General features: G+C 54.1%; 3 protein-coding genes across 3 annotated transcripts; 2 read left to right on the top strand and 1 right to left on the bottom strand.

Annotated features, from left to right (window-relative positions):
- Positions 1-933: 933 nt before the first annotated feature.
- On the top strand, positions 934-4,867 carry CD3E (CD3 epsilon subunit of T-cell receptor complex). Its single transcript, XM_066564524.1, has 7 exons — positions 934-1,149; positions 2,163-2,183; positions 2,447-2,461; positions 2,588-2,788; positions 3,003-3,155; positions 3,932-3,978; positions 4,596-4,867. Exons 1-7 carry the CDS (start codon positions 1,101-1,103, stop codon positions 4,650-4,652), a joined length of 543 nt encoding a protein of 180 aa, XP_066420621.1. The 5' UTR covers positions 934-1,100; the 3' UTR covers positions 4,653-4,867.
- A 1,084-nt stretch (positions 4,868-5,951) lies between these two features.
- On the bottom strand, positions 5,952-7,811 carry LOC136565641 (T-cell surface glycoprotein CD3 gamma chain-like). The gene is made up of 5 exons (XM_066564336.1): positions 7,659-7,811; positions 7,167-7,370; positions 6,746-6,877; positions 6,545-6,585; positions 5,952-6,157 (listed from the first exon to the last, which is right to left on the bottom strand). Exons 1-5 carry the CDS (start codon positions 7,729-7,731, stop codon positions 6,095-6,097), a joined length of 513 nt encoding a protein of 170 aa, XP_066420433.1. The 5' UTR covers positions 7,732-7,811; the 3' UTR covers positions 5,952-6,094.
- Positions 7,812-8,473: 662 nt separating this feature from the next.
- ZW10 (zw10 kinetochore protein) lies at positions 8,474-17,256 on the top strand. The gene is made up of 16 exons (XM_066564335.1): positions 8,474-8,590; positions 9,128-9,262; positions 9,778-9,879; positions 10,320-10,397; positions 10,499-10,658; positions 10,826-10,975; positions 11,375-11,566; positions 11,755-11,906; positions 12,082-12,264; positions 12,465-12,703; positions 13,540-13,611; positions 14,230-14,399; positions 14,947-15,077; positions 15,324-15,455; positions 15,657-15,859; positions 16,056-17,256. Exons 1-16 carry the CDS (start codon positions 8,474-8,476, stop codon positions 16,174-16,176), a joined length of 2,337 nt encoding a protein of 778 aa, XP_066420432.1. The 3' UTR covers positions 16,177-17,256.
- The last annotated feature ends 1,546 nt before the right edge of the window (positions 17,257-18,802 follow it).

Raw genomic sequence — 18,802 nt, 5'->3', positions numbered from 1 at the left:
ATGCAACAAGTGTATCTTTGATTAGTTTCATGTAGTTGTTTGTAATTAATAGCTAATCACAGTCTAGCTGTGTCTCTAGTTAGACACAAGATCTTGTAATCACTCTAATTTTCTCTTTTGCTTTCAAGCTTTCTAATAAAATCTGTTCTTCTATTATTGTAGTATAGTTTTAATATAATGTATATCACAAAATAATAAATCAAGCTTTTTAAAACATGGAGTCAACATTCTCATCTCTTCCCTCATCCTGGAGCCCCTGTGGACACCAGCACAGGGGGTGGGCAGGAGCCATGGCCTCGGCTCTGTGCCCGTGCAGGGCTCTGGGTGCTCAGCCTTGGGGGCAGCTCCTGCTTCCCTCATTCCAGCCTGCCAGTGCCTGAAGGGACCTGCAGGAGCATGGAGAGGGGCTCTGGGCAGCAGCTGTGGGGCAGAACAAAGGGGAATGGGTTCATACTGCCAGAGGGCAGGGCTGGATGGGAGATTGGGAATCGGGAATTGTTCCCCGGCAGGGTGGGCAGGCCCTGGCACAGGTGCCCAGAGCAGCTGGGGCTGCCCCTGGAGCCCTGGCAGTGCCCAAGGCCAGGCTGGGCACTGGGAGCAGCCGGGGACAGTGAGGGTGTCCCTCATGGCAGGGGTGGGGTGGGATGGGCTTTATGGTCCCTTCCCACCCAAACCTCGCTGGGATCCCACGTGAAATCCTTTGCCACACTTGGAGCCTCTCAAGCTCTCACTTTGAGGAGCTGTTGGGAAGGTCCTGATGGATTCCAGCTCGTTTCTCTCTCCTCGGCTCCCAGGGCAGCTCCAGGAGCTGTCCCGAGCCCGCAGAGCTGGTGCAGAGCAGAGCAGCCACCCCTGGCTGCTGGTGACGTCCCATGAAGACATTTTGAGCCTCCGCACTTCCTGACCTGGGCTTATTTCACGTGTCTGCCTCAGCCTTGGCTGCTCTGGAAGGAGTGAGTGCCCCAGCCCTGCTCGGGTGGGCAACAATTCTGGGAAAAACAATCCTGGGCTCCTTTCTAGGAAAGCCGCCGTGTTCTTTCCTGCCACAGCCACGCCAGTCTGATGTGGTGGAGAGGAGCAGCAGGAGGAGGAACACGAGGATGAGGCTGGAGCAGTGCCTGCCCCTCCTGGGGCTCCTGCTGTGTGCAGGTGAGTCCCCAACCTTCAGGCAGCTGGGCTGGAGCTGGGTGCAGCGTGAGCTGTAAGGTTCCACACCCCGAATTTTGGGTTTATTATCCTTTATCGGTGCACTTTTCTCAAAGCGTTTGGGGATCCAGGGTAAGTGATTCAGGCTTGATGGGATGTCAGGGGTGGGGCGACAGCTGGGATGCCCCACTGGCTTAGGATGAAGTGCAGAGTACCCGTAAAGGCTCTAAAGAACCCAGTAATGAGGAGAGAGAAGTGTGCAAGGTTAATCTATTTAGAGGTGCTACAAGACTCCAGCTACTCTGCCAAAGTCCTGCGAGTACCAACCTTTGTGAAGATAGAAAACGTGGTTTATCAGTGTCCTGTTCTTTTTTCAGATTTAAATGTATCTCTGTAAAATAAAAACCATCAGGTCACCTTCTCTCCAGGGAAATCCGCTGTGGAACTCAAATCTGCAGTCGCTTATTCAAATCTGCAGTCGCTTATTTAAGTTGTTTTTTGCCAAAGGACAAATGTCTTTAAAGGAAATCACAAATGATTCACACCTCCTAAAAACTCTTTCTTTAATATTCCAGCTCCAGAGTCTCTCATGGAGCAAGTTGTTTCCTACAAGGCAGAAAACCCACACAGATAAACAGTTTTACAGCCTTAAATCAACCTCAGGCTCCCACTCTTGCAGAGGACAGAGGTTCTTACCAGGATTTTCCGGCAGTGTTTGCTCCACGATAATAAAGCAGAATTTTGGGGTTTGCATCTTGCAATAACAACCCTTTTTCTGAGCTGGGTTGGAAAATTACTCAAGTTTCCATTCTGCGTTAGGCTGTGTTGAAAATGGCTTCCAAGTTCAGAACAACATCCTGTCTCACCGGCAGAATATGTCGGATGCCTTCAGCATGAATGTGGGATTATAAACATCTCTTTCAAGCTGAGTTCAGAAAGGATGTCCTGGGAGTAGGAAAGGTGTGTGATATCTGAAGCTCAATTATTTAACATTTCTTATTCATTTTTTTTTGCAGTTGGCACCACAGCTCAGCAGGGTAAGTGTATTTTACTGCCATCCTTAACTATTTATCATGCTAAAAACCCCAAATATGCCTCAAAAGTGAGGACTAATAGTCAAATAGAAATATTTAAATTTTGTAAATACTGCAGGATAGGAAAAAATTCACTGTTCATTAATTGACAGTGGTCTTACTGATTGGAGAAATTGGTCCCTAATTATTACCAGTGTTGGGCATTTCCAGCACTGTGAGGCAATGGTGAGATGGTTTTTTAACACTCCTTGTTTTCTGTTTTGCAGATGAAGAACTGGAGGGTAAGTGAACTTTACCAGCATTCTTTAGTATTTACCGGGATATAAAGACTGTAGCAGACTAAAAACCAGGTGGAAATATTTGACTTTTGCCCTTGGTTTCCTTTCCCATTGGTGTGTCCTCCCAAGGGGAGTTCCTGGTGGAGATTTCTGGCACCACGGTGACCATCACATGTCCCCTGGAGGACGAGGACATCCAGTGGGAGCTGTCTGGGAAAACCCAGGACACCAGGGAGAGGAAGTTCATTATAAAGGACCACGACAGCACCCCTGCCAACCTCAGCTGCTCCTGGGGTAGGGAGAAGCGTCAGCTGTACCTGAATGCCAAAGGTGAGCACTTACCCCTCACCTGGCAGCTTTTGGGGGCTGACTCTGTGTTTCCACTGGGGTGGGGTGAACGTGGTGCTGTTGAGGCCAGTCCCAGAGCCCATTTTTGGCAAATCTGCCCTCCCAGTTTGCCCTGTTCCCTTTCCCAGCTGCCCATAGCCCTGTGCCAGGCCTGGGCTCTCCTGGCTCTGAGCATCCCCTGCCCTCACCCCTGCAGTGTGTGCCACCTGCGAGGAGCTGGACGCCCTGACGGTGGCAGGGATCATCACTGCCGACCTCCTCATCACCCTGGGCGTGTTGATCCTGGTTTATTACTTCAGCAAAGGCAGGAAGGGACGAGCCAGCTCTGCTGGGGACAGCCGGCCACGAGGTGAGAGCCACTGCAGGCACCCCTGCTGCCCGTGCCGCCCTCTGGGCACACAGGTGTGGTATTTTCGGGGTCCCCAGATGGAGGAGGAAGGAAATGATGAATCTGACTCCATGTTTTTAGAAGGCAGATATATTATTATTATATTATATTATATTATATTATATTATATTATATTATATTATGCCATACTAAAACTATACTAAAGAATAGAGAAAGGATACAGACGGAAGGCTACAAAGAATGATAATGAAAACTCGTGACTCTCTCCTCAGAGTCTGACACAGCTTGGCACTGATTGGCCACTAAGTAAAAACAATTCGCATGTTGGATAAACAGTCTCCAACCACATTCCAAAGCAGCAAAACACAGGAGAAGCCAATCAGATAATTACTGTTTTCCTTTTTCTCTGAGGCTTCTCAGCTTTCCAGGAGAGAAATCCTGGGCAAGGGGATTTTTCAGAAAATGTGACAGTGACACCCAGGGAAACCCTCATTGCATCCTCTGCTCCCCACGAGCTTCCAGGCAGTGCTCCTGCATCCCAGGGGTGTTCTCCAGGTGTTCTCTGAGCAGGGACGGGCTGGCTGCTGCAATGGAGCCCATTTCCCAGGCCGCTGTGCTGGAGCCAGCCCTGCAGCTCCTGGCAGCAGGTGGCTCTTCAGGAGCTCAGGATAAATCCATGGGAGTTGATCCATGGTGTGCCTGGCCCTGGCATCAGCCTGGAGGCCCCTCATGGCAGGAATCCCCAGGGATTCACCCTCTCTGTGCCTCTGTTTCAGGTCAGAAGATGCAGCGGCCTCCCCCTGTGCCCAACCCGGACTACGAGGTGAGGACAGTCCCTTTCCATCCCTGCAGGTTGGGGAGGGACATCCAGGTCATCCATCCTTGGAGGAGCATCCAGCTCCTGGCAGTGCAGGAAAAGGGAAAAGGGTGCTGGGGGTGCAGCCCCTTTCCCTGGTGCTGCCATGGGGGTTTATTTGGGGGCAGAGCTGTAGCTCCCTGGGCACTGCCCCTGCTCTGCTGTGCCCTTCTCCATGCCCTGTGTGGGCTCAGGTGAGGGCTCCTTATAGCTGGTGCTGAAGGAGGAATGATGAGGGGGACTCCATCTTATCAGAAGGCTAATTAATTACTTGATTGTACTATATTATTCTGTACATCCAAAACTGAACCTGCCAAGCACTCAACTCTGCACACACTGCACAGAATCTCGTGACTGTCCCGACAGTCCTGACACACACACACACCCCCACCCCCTGATAGGCCCAGGAAACAAAACACCATCACTGTGGGTAAACAATCTCCACATTGCATTCTCCTCTGGCACAAAAACAGGTGCATCAAATGAGATGAGAATAATCTTGGGAAGAATTGTGCCTTGCTTTTCTCTGTGAGGAGAAATGTGGGGCTCCAGCTCCTTACCCAGGATCTCATGTCTCCCCACAGCCCATCCGGAAGGGGCAGCGGGAGGTGTACGCAGGCCTGGCCCCCAGGGCCATCTGAAACTCCTCTGATGGCAGCCTGGAGCCAGCAGCTCGGGGTGAAACGCTTCTGCCCACCTTGTCCCAGCTCTCTGCAGCTCTGCTGGGCCTCTGGCGCTCTGGCCACAGGACAGGGACGTGCTGTCCCACGCTGGGGTGTGCTTGGGTTTGCCAGCCCAGAGCAGAAATGAGCACATTGGCAAGAGATTTCCTTCTCATTAAAGGACTGCAGCCTCACTGGGCCTCCCTGGTCTCCTTTTCCCCTCACACTTCCCTCTGCTCCTGCAGCCTTTCCCTCAGGTTTAATGTCTGCCCTGAGTGCCCTCACTTGCTTCTGGTGTTCCCTGGGCTGAGAACAGATCCCTTTCAGGGGAATTTGCCTCTGACCTTTTCCTTCAGGTTTAATTTCTACTCTCAGTGCCCCCACTTCCTTCTGGTGGTTCCCTGGGCTGAAAACAGATCCTGTTCAGGGGAATTTGCTTCTTCTACTTTTCCCTCAGGTTTAATATCTGTCCTGAGTGCCCCCACTTGGTTCTGGTATTCCCTGGGCTGAGAACAGATCCTTTTCAGGGGGATTTGCCTCTGACCTTTTCCTTCAGGTTTAATGCCTGCCCCCACTTGGTTCTGGTGTTCCCTGGGCTGAGAGTGGATCCTCCTCAGGGGGATTTGCCTCTGACCTGGTCCCGCTCTCCCCTTCCCAGCCTGGCCCCCATTTGCAGCAGTGCTGGCTCACAGGAGGTGACAGCGTGGCCCTGTGTGGGTTTGGGGCTCTGGGGCTGGCTGGTGCTGTGTGTATCTCGCCATCTCCCCGCTGGGGTGTGGGGCCTGCTGCGGTGAAGGAGCCCAGCTGTGCTCTAAACCGCATCCTGGAGCTGCTGGGGTGCAGCTCAACGCCCCCAGCCCTGCTCTGCTGCTGCTTCCTCTGCTCAGGGCTGCCTCAGCCAGGCTTTGAGCTCAAACAGGCACCAAAACAACCCACGGGCACCTCTTCACTGCTGCACCCCCACTTTGGGGTTTTACTGCCTGCAGGACTGAAAATTTCCTTGTCCTTCCAGGGCGAGGTGATGCTGCCTGGCCCTGTTGGTGTCTGTGTCCTGTTTTGGGGGCTCAGACCACATGAGCTGCTTCTGCTTGGGGCTGGGGAGTGGAGACCTGGCATTGCCATCCCAAATCCCATCCCTGTGCACCTTCCCAGTGACCAGACCCCATCCCTGTGCCCTTCCCAGTGACCAGACCCCATCCCTGTGCACCTTCCCAGTGACCAGACCCCATCCCTGTGCACCTTCCCCAGGAGCTGCACACAGCAGATGGAGCAGGGAGCTCGTGGGACAGGCTCATCTTTAATGGCATTAATATAGAAGTGCAAGAGGTGTGGAATGAGCACAGGGCTGCAAGCAGCCCACCCTGGAGGGACCCCCAGGCAAAGCCAGCGTGCTGATGAAGGCAGTCCCAGAGTCTTCCTCCTCACTTGCGGGCACGGGCAGGGGCCAGCCGGCTGTACTGCTCCTCCTCCCGCTCTCCCAGGGGCTGCCAGGGGGAAAAAAAGGAGACATGAACCCAAACTGCACCTGCCCTGCCCTGGGAGGGAGAGCTGGGTCAGCCTTGGGCAGGATTCTCACCACACTGAGGGGCTGAAAGTGTCCCTACACTCACAGGGGGCTGAAAGCGTCCCCACATACAAAGGGGTGCTGAAGGTGTCCCCACACACACACAGGGGTGCTGAAAGTGTCCCCAAACACAGAGGGGGCCTGAAGGTGTCCCCAAAAACACAGGGGGCCTGAAGGTGCCCCCCCCCCCCCACACACACAGGGGTGCTGAAGGTGTCCCCCCACACACACAGGGGTGCTGGAAGTGTCCCTAAACACAGAGGGGTGCTGGAAATGCCCCCACACACAGGGGTGCCCCCAGACTCACCTGGTAGAGCTCGTTGGAGATCAGGTTCTGCTTGTCAGAGGCTGAAGGAAGAAAGAAGGACAAGCTCAGGGACCAGGGGAACCATGGGCAATGTGGGGAACGTTTCCAAACAAACCCAAGATCTCGCTGCAGCCCCCAGGGGTGCCACACAGAGCTCCCAGGGGTGCCAGGCACAGCCCTGGGGCTGTTCCCATCCCTCACCTCGCGAGGTGTGTCCCCTGTTGTGGCCAGAGATGCAGTACACGGCCACTGCCAGGAACAGCGTGGCCACCACGTCGGCGATGACGATGCCCGAGATGGTGGGAGCGTCCACCTCGATGCAGTTCTGGCACACTGCAAGCCCAAAGGACACAAACACTGAGGGTAGGGCCAGCTCTGCCAGTCCAAGAGAGCCCAGCTGGCTTTGCTGCGTGACCCATGTGTCCCCCACACCAGGGCAGGGCAGAGGAGCAGGTCATGGCACTGAGCAGGGCTGCAGGGCTCTCGCAGGGACACCGCACACAGAGGAACCTGCAGCAAACTGCTGGAGACACTCCCAGGTGAGGGGAAATTCCCTCAAGACTTGGCTTGGGGGAAAACTCCAAGCAGTTCTAGCTCTGGCAAGGCAGCAGTGAACACTTACTGCGGTAGTGCACCTGGAGGCTGATCATCTTGTCTCCTGTCTCACACGTGTAGAGGCCCCTGGGGTCATCATAAACCCCGCTCAGGTCCAGCTGTGCCTCGTGCCCAACAATGCTCCCATCTCTCCACCAGGTGATGTTCTTGCCTTGGCCTCTCACACACTCCAGGAACACCTTCCCGCTGAATTCCTTCACGAATATCTGCCCTGTGCAAGGAGAAGGGAGCAGAGAGCTTCACCTCTGAGTGATGAGCAGCAGTGCAGAGCTCGGAGCTCCTTCCTGGGCAGGAAGCATCACATCAGGCTGTGCCCAAAAGAACTCTGGGCAAACTCCCCCATCCTCCTGCACTGATTCCTTTCTCCCCATGGACATTCCAAACATTCCCTGCTGGAAAAGGGAAGGTTTGGAATATCACCAAGCCCTGGGGTTCCTTCCCAGCATGTCCAGGGACCACGGCGAGTGTCCGGCCGCTGACCCCACACCTCCGGACTCACCTCGGACCCCCCAGCTGGCCACGGCCAGGCTGGCCAGCAGCGCCCAGGCACTCAGAACCTTCCCCCCCGGCATGGCACGGCGGTGGTGGCTCTGTCCCCGCTCCAGGACGTGGGGACAGCTGTCACCACGAGGCACCTCCCGCCCGGGCTGCGTCAGGCACCGGATGCCGGGGGCTGATCCTCCCTCGCCCGGCATGGATGGATGGGGGCTCGGTGCCTGCCTCCTCACTACAGCACCCAGGGAACCCTCTGAGCCCCGCATCTCCCTGTCCCCCTGCAGCCAGGGATATCCACTGATGCCCCCCAGCCAGGAAACACTGCAGAGATGGGGAATCCCCTGAATTTCCACACCCCCTGCAGCCACTGGTCCCCCATAGCCACGGACTCCGGCATCCACTGGTGTCCACTTGTCCCCTGCTAGCCATAGACCCTCTACATCCACTGGTGTACTCCAGCGACCACAGGTCACGCCGCCAGATCCCCTGGCATCTCCATGTCCCCATAACGGCGGTCCCCCCCATCTCCGGGTCTCCCCATAACCACCGTCCCCGATCTTCGTGGCATTTCCGTGTCCCTATAACCGCGGTCCCCTCTTCCCCTAATCTCCGAGTGTCCCCATAACCGGGGTCCCCGATCTCACCCGGCATCTCCGTGTCCCCATAACCGCAGTCCCCCCCAATCTCCGTGTCCCCATAACGCGGTCCCCTCTCCCCCCCCATCTCCGGTGTCCCCGCGCAGTCTCGAACCCGCGTCCCCCCGATCGAGCTCCGCGCCGCGGTCCCGTGTCCCTCGCGGCCGCCGTAGGGCGCGCAGCCATGGCGGCGCGGGCGGGCTCGCTGGTGGCGGCCGTGCTGGCGCACTCGGGCCGGCTGGACAAGGAGCACCTGGGGGCCCGCGTCGGGCGCCTCTCCCGCCGCGTCGAGGAGCTCAAGGCAAGGGACGGGGAGCGGAGGGGGCGCGGGGAGAGACGGGGAGCCGGCGCTGCGGCGGAGCCGGCCAGGACTCGGTGTCCAGCTGTGGGTCAGCTCGGGTGTCCAGCCCTGGGTCAGCTGGATCCGGGTGTCCAGCCCTGCTTTGGGCCGGGTATCCAGCCTCGGGTTAGCTCGGGTGTCCAGTCCTGCTTTGGACCGGCTGTCAGCCCTGGTTTGGACCGAGTGTCCAGCCGTGGGTCAGCTAGATCGGTGTGTCCAGCCCTGGTTTGGACCAAGTGTCCAGTCCTGGGTTAGCTCGGGTCCAGCCCTGCTTTGGGCCGGGTGTCCAGCCCTGGGTCACCTGGATTGGGGTGCCCAGCCTTGGTTCAGCGCCGGGTGTCCAGTCCTGGTTCGTTCCGGGGTGCCCAGCCCTGCTCAGGGGCGCCCAGCCCTCTCCATCCCGCGGTGCCCCGGCCCTGCCCCTCTCTCTCACCCTGTCCCGGCTGTCCTGTCCCTGTGTCACCGAGGTGACACTGTCCCTTCGCTTGCTGTCTTCAGGGAGAGGTGTGCACCATGATCAACAAGAAGTACAGCGAGTTCCTGCCCAGCATGCAGAGCGCAGAGGACCTGGTGGCACAGGTGGAGGGGCTGTCCAACAACATCGACCTGCTCAAGGCGGGCATTGAGAACGAGGTGACTCCCAGGGACATCCTGCTCCATTTCAGCCCAAATCTGGAGCCCCCCACCCCACTGTGGGGTGCTTGGTCACAGCCCCAAACCTGCCAGAGCTCAAGGAGTGTCTGGGCAACACTTTCATGATGGGATTTTGGGGTTTGTGGCAGGACTCAGTGATCCCTTCCAGCTCAGGGGATTCTGTGAGTCTGTGGTTGGGATCCCTGGGTGATATCAGCTCTAAAGAATGCCTTGAGGTGACACCAGGGTGCACATTAAGAGCTGCCACTCAGGGGTTGTCACTCTTGTATGGGTGGAAAAGTGTGTCACAGTGTCCTTCAGAGAGAAGGACCAGCCTTGGCTGTGGCAGAGGGTGGGACACAGGAATAAAAAGGATGGAGTTTTTCCCTCCTCACCAAATTATTCTCTGAACAGAAATAAATGATAAGTGAAATTGAAGAGGAAAATGTGTGTGCTAACCAATGCTGTCATGAAACTGAACTGAAACACTGAACTGAAAACTGCTGTTGTTTTAGGTCCAGCAAGATCTAAACGTGGCTGTTGCTGAGTTCACAGAGCTGAAGCAGCAGCTGGAGAGGGACACCCTGGTCCTGAGTGTCTTGAAAAAGCTGCAGGAGGTGAGGAGGAGCAAAATAATCCAAAATAATCCTGCTCCTCAGTGTGAGCATTGTTCTGGGCTTCTGTTTGGGATGAGTGTCTCACGGGTTTGGTGAGTGTCTGTAGCTCACAGACTTGGGAGTGTCTGTAGTTTCCCAATTTGGGTGAGTGTCTGTAGTTTACAGACTTTGGAGTGTCTGTAGCTCCCAGATTTAGGTGAGTGTCCATAGCTCACAGGTTTGGGTGTCTGTAGCTCACAGGTTTGGGTGAGTGTCTATAGTTTCCCAGTTTGGGAGTGTCTGTAGCTCACAGATTTAGGTGAATGGCAGCAGCTCACAGATTTGGGAGTGTCTGTAGTTTCCCAGTTTAGGTGTCTGTAGCTCCCAGGTCTGGGTGAGTGTCTGCAGTGTCAGAGCAGAGCTGCAGTGACACCCCCTGTGTGTGTGTTTGGCCTTTGCAGTTTGACACAACCATCAAGGAGTGCAACTCTGCCCTGCAGGAGAAGCAGTACGTGGCAGCAGCTCAGCAGCTGGAGAAGGTAGCAGTGCCCCTTCAGGGTGCTGGGTGCACTGGCTGGGCTCCAGGGGATGCTTTCCCTGGCAGGGCAGTGCCTGCCTGAGCTGTGTCTGCTCTCCCCAGGCACGGAGCAGCCTCAGGAGCCTGGAGTCCCGCAGGGGCTTTGAGCTGAAGATCCTGAAGGCCCTGGGCACAGAGCTCACAGTGCAGACACAGAACATGATCTACCACCTCGGGGAGGAGTGGCAGAAGCTCATTGTGTGGAAACTTCCCCCTTCCAAAGGTGCTCACAGGGGTTTTTTCACTCTTTCTGCCCCACTGAAGTTCTCACCTGCAGGGTGGGACATGCAGTGAAGCTGTTGGGCTGAGGGGGCTGGAGGAGCTCTGGGGAGGGGTGGATCTTTGCTTCTGCAGTGCCCTGTGGCAGCCCTGGCTGTGCTTTGTGTGCAGGGAGTAGCAGCCTGGAGGCCCTGGTGCTCTCGGAGCTGCACTTGCACACGGTGCCACCCCAGGATGAGGACACTGCTGTGCCCCCCGTGGCTGCTGTGCTGCAGGCCCTGGCTGTCCTGGGAGAGCTGCACTCCAAGCTCAAGGATTTTGGTAAGACAGACCCCAGAAACAGCCCCAGTACCTTGAGGGGACACTTCAGGCTTGTTTTAACACTTCACTCCAGCGGGACACTGGAAAACTTCCTCCTCTCCTGGCTTGTGTTTCCCACTGAGGTGAATGCTGGAGCTCTTACTAATAGGAAAATATTTATCCCATTATCTACCTGGAATTATTTCTCCTTTCCTGACAATTCAGTGTATTTTTGGTCTGTGACTATGTGGTTTCATAGCCTGATGCTTGAAGAGTTTTACCTCATTAGTAATGCCCTGATAGAGCTGATCAAGGGATTATTCCTCCCTCTTCCTGCAGTCTCTGAATCCAGAACAGTCAGGGCTGGACCTCACTGGAGCAATCTGCTGCTGGAAAACCTCTGTTTTTCCCTTTCCTCAGGCCACTTGTTGCTGCAGTACATCCTGAAGCCTCTGATCTCACACCCATCTCTGGAGCCAGTCCCAGAGGAACAGCCAGATGTGTTCATCCTGAGGTTCAGGTCCCAGGAGCTTGCTCTGGACGAGTCCTCTCCCATGGAGGTGTTTGAGAAGATCAAGCTGGTGTTTGAAGTTCTGCACAGACACCTGCTAAGTATGCAGTTCCTCTCTTCTGGAGTTAGTTATGATCAGTACCTGTTCATTTAATGGAAGTTTTCTAGAATATCTGGTTGTTAATCAGCAATATGTGCAAGGAAAATGGAGGAAAGGCTTTTGAGCTGATGGAGGGTCTGGCCCAGGCAGCAGCTGTGTTAAAATCTGTTTTTCTTCTCTGGGATGCAGATGTGCCTCTGGAGCAGCCTGGGGAAGGCAGAGTCACCCTGGCAGAGCTGCTGGGGGAGCTCATCTGGGAGGAGCTCTCAGACTGCCTCATCCACAACTGCCTGGTGAACTCCATCCCGACCAACAGCAGCAAACTGGAGCAGTACAAAGAGGTGGGTCCCAAAAAGCCCCTCAGGGCATCCCAGGCACTCCAGGGGGATGGCATTCCAGTGGTTAATGCCCTCCAAAACCTCCTTCATCCTTTGCTTTCAGCCTTTATACCCAGTTTAAATTTGTTCCCTGATTTTTGGGGGCTGTGCTAACATAGAACACATCTGCTCTCCTCAGGTGATTGAATCCACAGAGGAGTTTGAGAAGGCCTTGAAAAAGATGCAGTTTTTGAAGGAAGACACCACTGCCTTGCTGAAATACGCCTGCAATGTGGATTCCCACTTTGCCAACAAGAAGTGCCAGGATGTGATCATGGCAGCCAGGAACCTGATGACCTCAGAAATACACAACACTGTGAAGGTGACCGGGGATGCCTCACACAGTTTTTTCATGTGGAAAACAATCTCTAAATATTTTTTAATAGTGCTGCAGTGTTGTGTTTATCTTGAATCTTAAACCTCTGCCATTGAGTGCTTTTTAATCCTGCAGATTTTCCCTTTCTGAGCTCCAAATTCTGTTTGGAGAAAAACCATCCTGTTCTCTCTCTCTCCTTCCCTTAGATCACAGCTGATTCCAGCATCGCCCTCCCAGAGCTCCCTGATCCTGCCTCAGGAGACCACGTGAAGCTGCCCAGAGTGCCCAGCCTGGTGCCCAATGGCACAGTGAGCGTGGGCAGCGAGAGCAGGCTGAGCCCCCTCACCCTGTGCCTGCCCTCCTGCCGCATCAGCTGCTCCGTGCAGCAGCTCGTGGAGCTGGCTTACCACACCCTGCTGGAGGCCACAGCCAGCACTGACCTCTGGTAGGGATTGCCTGGCATTCCTCAGTTAGCATCACTTATCAAAGCAGGATTTGTTTATTTATTTAGTAGCTTGTGTGTCAGCCCCTAGCAACACCCAGCATCTGGGAATGGATTTAAAGAACTTCAGAAATTGGACTCAGGCATTGCTCTAGCTTTGGCTGGAGGATGTATCCCTGGGTTTGGGCAGGAGATTGACACTGCTGCAGGCTGTTCCTTCAGGTTTTTAGGAAAATCAGTTGTTTAGAAAAATCAAACCCATCTCTTTTTGCCAAAACCAAGTGCTGGCCTCAGTGTGAGCAGAATTCTTTGTGCTGGTGAAAACAACTCCAGGCTGCAGCTGGCAGGGCTCTTGGGGAAAAACAAACAGGATCCACATAAACTCAACTTTAACCACAGCCCTGAAGCAGGAGAGTTGCCCAGGTAACAGCTGCCCTCAAGAGGCAGAGAGGGCTGGGTCTTCTGCCCACCTGGAGGGGCAGGGACAGTGTCCCCTTTGTTCTGGGCTTTCATGGCTCTCCCTTCCACACTGATCCTCAAGGTCAGCACAGCCTTTGAGAGTTTTCCAGAGTGTTGACAGTGCTGTCATTGATGCTGACAATCCCCTCTTTGTGCCAGTGCTTCACTGCTCATAAAACCTTGTTGTGGGGCAGGCTGAGGGTGAGCTGTGAGCAGGACATCAGTGCCAGGCTGCCATGAGCCCTCTTTGGGCAGGCTGAGGGGCAGCTGTGAGCAGGACATCAGTGCCAGGCTGCCATGAGCCCTCTTTGGGCAGGCTGAGGGGCAGCTGTGAGCAGGACATCAGTGCCAGGCTGACACGAGCCCTCTTTCCCTTGCAGCTGTGTGCAGCTCTTCGACTGTGTCAGGAACATCTTCCAGCTCTTCTATGAGGTAGTGCCCACATACCACAGGTGAGTGTGTCCACATTTCCTGTTCTGAGGGGCAGTACTGCTGTTGGAACAGTCCCATTTGTCCACTACAGCTCCACCAGCAAATATCAACTACTCAATCTCTAACTAAGCCATACCTGTGCAAAGCAGGTGCTTGAGAGTTTCTGTGTTGTCAGTCTATGATCGAGGGTGTGGGTGAAGTTCTCACACAGCTGTATTTGTTTCCAGCCACATAACTTTGACCTCAGATCTGATGCACAGATTTTCCAGGATGTTTTTCATGTGAAAAAAAGAGCAGCAGTGAAGATGGAAAGTTTACAATCCTGTCAGAGACCTTCTCTCCCCTTTCCTCTCTGTGACTTTGCTCTAACAAAATATATTCCTGTTTGAAAGCCCATGGCTGGAAACAGTGTGGGATAGCACAGGGTTCAAGTGCCTCAGTGCCATTTCTGACTCTTTTCCTGCCAGTTCCTGTGGAGTTTGTGAGATTAAATGTTTTCACTCTGATGTCAGTCAGGCCTTGCCAGCTCCATCTCCTGACATACCGTGAGTTTCTCTAGGACAGACACGAGCATTTTTTTTTTTAACAGAACCAGCTCTAAATAAACCCATTCATCCTTTTCCCTTCTTGCTGGCCAGGGAGAACCTGCAGAAGCTGCCCCAGCTGGCTGCCATCCACCACAACAACTGCATGTACATCGCCCACCACCTGCTCACCCTGGGCCACCAGTTCCGCTACCGCAGCACCGGCGTGCTCAGCAACGGGGCTGCCACCTTCGTGGACCTGGTGCCTGCCTTCAGGAGGCTGGGTAACTTCCCTGCCCCCTTCCCCTCTCCAAACGTGCTTGTGGGTCCCTGGGAGCTCACCCTGGCAGTGGCTGCTGGGTGCTGTCAGGGAGGTGTGGCTGCTCACCCAGTGCCAGCAGTGGGTTGGTGTTTGGACAAGTGGCAGAAACATTTTCTGAGTTAGGAAGTTTTGGCTCTTTGAAACCTGTATCTTCTTGTGAGCTTAGTCCCAGGAACAGCTCAGTATGCAGCAAGATGTGTTCTGGGATCTGCTGCTCAGTCCTTGGATATTTTCATTAGTTATTCCACAGGAATAAATTCAGAGATAGGTTTGTGTGAGCTAACAGGAGTCATGCACAATTCCTTCTGCTGCTCTGCTTTTTTTCCAGCAGTGTTGTAGCAATGCAAGCTGCACTGGTTAAACTGGCTCTGGGAGACTGTTTGGAGACTGGAAATTGATTAAAAATAAAAATTATAGCAAGTTTATTATTCAGCACTAGCAGTCATAAATAGGCAGAGCAAATTTAGTAATTGTTTAATTGCTTCTCTCTGCTTGTTTTGCTCCTAAAGGGATGGAGTGTTTTCTGGCCCAGATGCGAGTGCAGAAGGGAGAAATCCTGGAGAGGCTCTCGAGTGCCAGGAACTTTTCCAACATGGATGATGAGGAGAATTACTGTGCAGCAAATAAAGCCATAAAGCAGGTGAGGAAGGCAGAGAAAGAGCATCCCAATGCCTGCAGGTATCCTGGGGAGGGTGCACTGTGGAATCTCAGCCCTGACAGCTGTGCAGCTGCTAAAAAACCTGTTTTGTGATGTGATGGTTTGGGGTTTTTGTCCTGGGCTGTGTCTTTAGCAGGATTGCTCCATTGTTTCTCCCCATTTGTACTCTCCTGATGCCCTGGTGCCTTGCCCAGGGTTCTGGTGTCACACTCAGCTGTTGCCTTGCAGGTGCTGCACCAGCTGAGGAGGTTGGGCATGGTGTGGCAGGATGTGCTCCCTGTGAACGTGTACTGCAAGGCCATGGGGGCCCTGCTGAACACAGCCCTGGCAGAGATTGTCACCAGGATTGCTGCCCTGGAGGTAACAGCCATGGGGGTGCTGGGGACAGCGTTTGTCACCTCCAGAAACTCTCCCCACAATCACATTTCAGGGGAGCAGTTCATTCACACAGAAATTATAATCATGTATCCATGGGAAGTGTTCACAATCCCAGTTTTTCATTTCACTTGGTGCTCCAAAAATAAACCTACTTTTGCTCTGTTCATGTTCTCCCCATTCCAGGATATCTCTGCAGAGGATGCAGACAGGCTGTACTCACTCTGCAGGATCATGGTGGAGGAGGGACCCCAAGTTTTCACCCCTCTGCTTGAAGAAGACAAAAACAAGAAGTACCAGGAGGAAGTTCCAGTCTATGTGCAGAAGTGGATGACATTCAAGGAGCTGATGATCATCCTGCAGGCCAACCTCCAAGAAATCGTGGATCAGTAGGTGTTTTCCTTTCCAGCTGCTTCTCAGGCCTGTGCCAGGGAGCTGCAGTTCAGAGGAAGAGCAGGAATTTCCCTTTCCCTTTTCCATAGGAAAGAGTCGGGATCAGCTGCTGGCACGGGTCCTTGGAGGCTTGTTGGAGGTGCCATTTCTGGGCAGGTTGGTGCCATAAAGCTCTCCCTGTCTCCCTTCCAGGTGGGCAGATGGGAAGGGGCCTCTGGCAGAGGAATTTTCAGCAGCTGAGGTGAAGAGTCTGATCCGAGCCTTGTTCCAGAACACAGAGAGGAGAGCAGCAGCACTGGCCAAGATCAAGTGACTCCACTTTACACCTGCACCTTGTGGCACAGCAAGAGCAAACTGACACTTCCAAATACTTTTTTGATTTCACCTTTCTTATTTCTGCTGGTCTGGGAAACATTGGGATTGGGTTGGTGCTTCCTGGAGCTTGCCTGGGGGAAGGAGCATTTCCTGCTCAGTGTTCCTGTCACCTCATCTCAGGCTGGGCCCTTTCAGTGCCCAGCTGGGACTCCTCTGTGCACTGCTGCATCTGGGACCTGCAGCCCCTCTGTGACCTCTGCTGTCCCCCAAAGCACACATGGAGCCCAGAGACTTGGAGAGTTTCTGATGTCCCTCCAGGAAGGGCCAGAGTTTCCCACCTCAGCTTCCCCTGAGACCTCAAGGGAGAGACACTTCAGAGGGGGATGTGGGGAAAGGAGATCCTGTGCTGGGTGAGCCATTGGTCAGGTCACAGGATTTCTCACAAGTAGGAAAATTCTCTTTTTTCTCATGGAAAATATCCTCAAACTGATTTAGAGCTTTCCAATGTCACTTTCCCGAGTGTAGAAGGCAGTTCAGCTCCTTCCTTTATGTTTGTGTTGGGTGTGAACTCCACACCTCTGGTGTCTTGCTGGTGTATTTTCTGTCCTTCAGGAGTGATGAGAGAAATGTAAACCAATATACAAAGGGAATGAAAGGTGCACTCACAGCATGAAGGCACAAAAGGCTGTTTGACACTTGGGTTGTTGTGCATTTTTTAATTGAAAATCTCACTGAGAGCATTCACTGAGCTCAGCCCAGAGACCAAGGTGCTGCAAATCCTTCCTGCCCTGTAGTGCTTAGAAGAGTTGCAGTCACAGTTTAATGTTTTAATCTGTTGTCTCCTGTTCTGTCCCACTCCTGTTCCCATTCCCAGGCATTTGTGCAGGGGCTGAGGCTTTCCTGTCACCCCAGTCCTTGCAGAGCCTTTGTGTTTTTGTTTTCCCAGAACACCTCATGGGATCCCCTGTCCCTTCAAACACAGGAATCCAAAATGGTCTATTTTGAGAAACACTTCTCTTCTGTTGATTGTTCACAGAATTGGAATTTGCTATTTTCTTTAATAAACTATTTATACTGAGCACGTTTGGGAGTCTCTTTGGGTTACAGTGAGGCAGCAGGAGCCAGTCCTGGGCTGTTCTTTACTTGTGGGAAGGGCAGGGTGTTTCCATGTGCAGTCTGTCCTTTCCTGAATCCTAGTGGGTCTAAGAAAATCAGTAACAAAGGAAACAAAAAAAGCAATCAGTACCATAAAAAAGGTCCTAAAGTCTTGTACATCCAGGGAAGGAATTCAGCAGGATCCTGGTCTGAGGAGCAGCTCCTCCCCACCTTGAGCTCCCCAGGAGCTGGAGCTGGGTTTGCCTGCCTGGAGCCCACAAGGAGCAGCAGGGCTCAGGCAGAGCTCCCAGCTGGCTCCTGACTCTCCAGGAAATTCCTTGCTGCTCAAAGAGGAGTTTCCAGCCCGTGGCTGGGCCCTGTTGGGGCAGGAGATGATTTTCTGTCCTGGTGGAACAGAAATCCCTGGGGCTGCAGCATCCCCTCATCCTCCTGTGCCCCAAACCAGGAGCAGACTGCAAGAGCTGTCCCATGCAATAAAGGCTTTTTCCCCTACTCCTCCATCCCTGCCAGCCACAGCTGCTGGCTCAGTGCTCCAGTGAAGCACCAATGAATTTTTAATGCTGTTTAACCAAAGGAACTCCCAGGAATGTTTCATGACCTGTTCTGCAGTTTCAGGTGGGGTTTGTTCTCCCTGTGAGCAGCACTGGGCAGCTGCTGTGAAAACAGGGGGTTTGGGCTTGGTTTGGGTGTTTTTTCTCCAAGCCTCCTGTCTCGTTTAGAGTTCAGGCCAGAAAAGCTGCAAACACCCCCCAGATCACACCTGGCTCAGCTCCTGAGCCTTCCCGTGCCTGTGCTGCAGCCGGAGCCTCTGGAGCTCCCTGGCAGGACTGTAGATGGTGCTGGAGCACCAGAGGGAGAGGAGGGAACAGCGCGGGCACAGAACCCAGCCCGAGCATCCTCTGCCAGCTCTTCTGGGCACAGTGGGACTCACCAGGCTGCTCCTCCAGCCCGGGGCTGCTGCTGGGCCAGTTCAGGGCATCTCCCCTCCCGGAACCTGCCACAAACTGAACCTTTTCAGGGTGAAACGGAGATGAGAAGTTCAGGGGTGTGAGTGCCAGGGCAGGGACAGCTCCCAGCGCAGCTCCTGGAGGATTTTTCCTGCTCATCTCCCACTGCAGAGCAGCCCCCACCCCCTGCCTCTCTCCCGGGGCAATTTCCCGGGTAATGATTATGGAGCTGAGAAGGCAATTTCAGGAAAACTGGGAGGAATTGCATGGAGGCACTGCTATCACCTGCTACAACAATCTCTCTGAAAAGCAGCTGGCACGGCGTGAGGGAGAGGCGATTTCCAGGCCATTCCCTGCAGGGGTGATGCCAGCGTCCCCAGGGCAGGGAACGGGCACGCGGCTCCTCAGAGGGCACAGCAAGAATGTCCTGACCCCTCTGACACCACGACCGTGGTGGGGACACCTCAGCGCCCACCCTGAGCAGGCACTGTCACCTCCCACCTGGCACAGGCGAGGGGCAGGGATCTGATGCCTCCCCTCTGGTTGTGTCTCTGCAGAGCC

Source organism: Molothrus aeneus, chromosome 22, assembly GCF_037042795.1.
Source record: "Molothrus aeneus isolate 106 chromosome 22, BPBGC_Maene_1.0, whole genome shotgun sequence".
Classification (NCBI taxonomy): Eukaryota; Metazoa; Chordata; class Aves; order Passeriformes; family Icteridae; genus Molothrus; species Molothrus aeneus.
Note: the sequence above shows the minus strand (reverse complement) of the source record. Positions and strands in the feature narration are given on the sequence as shown.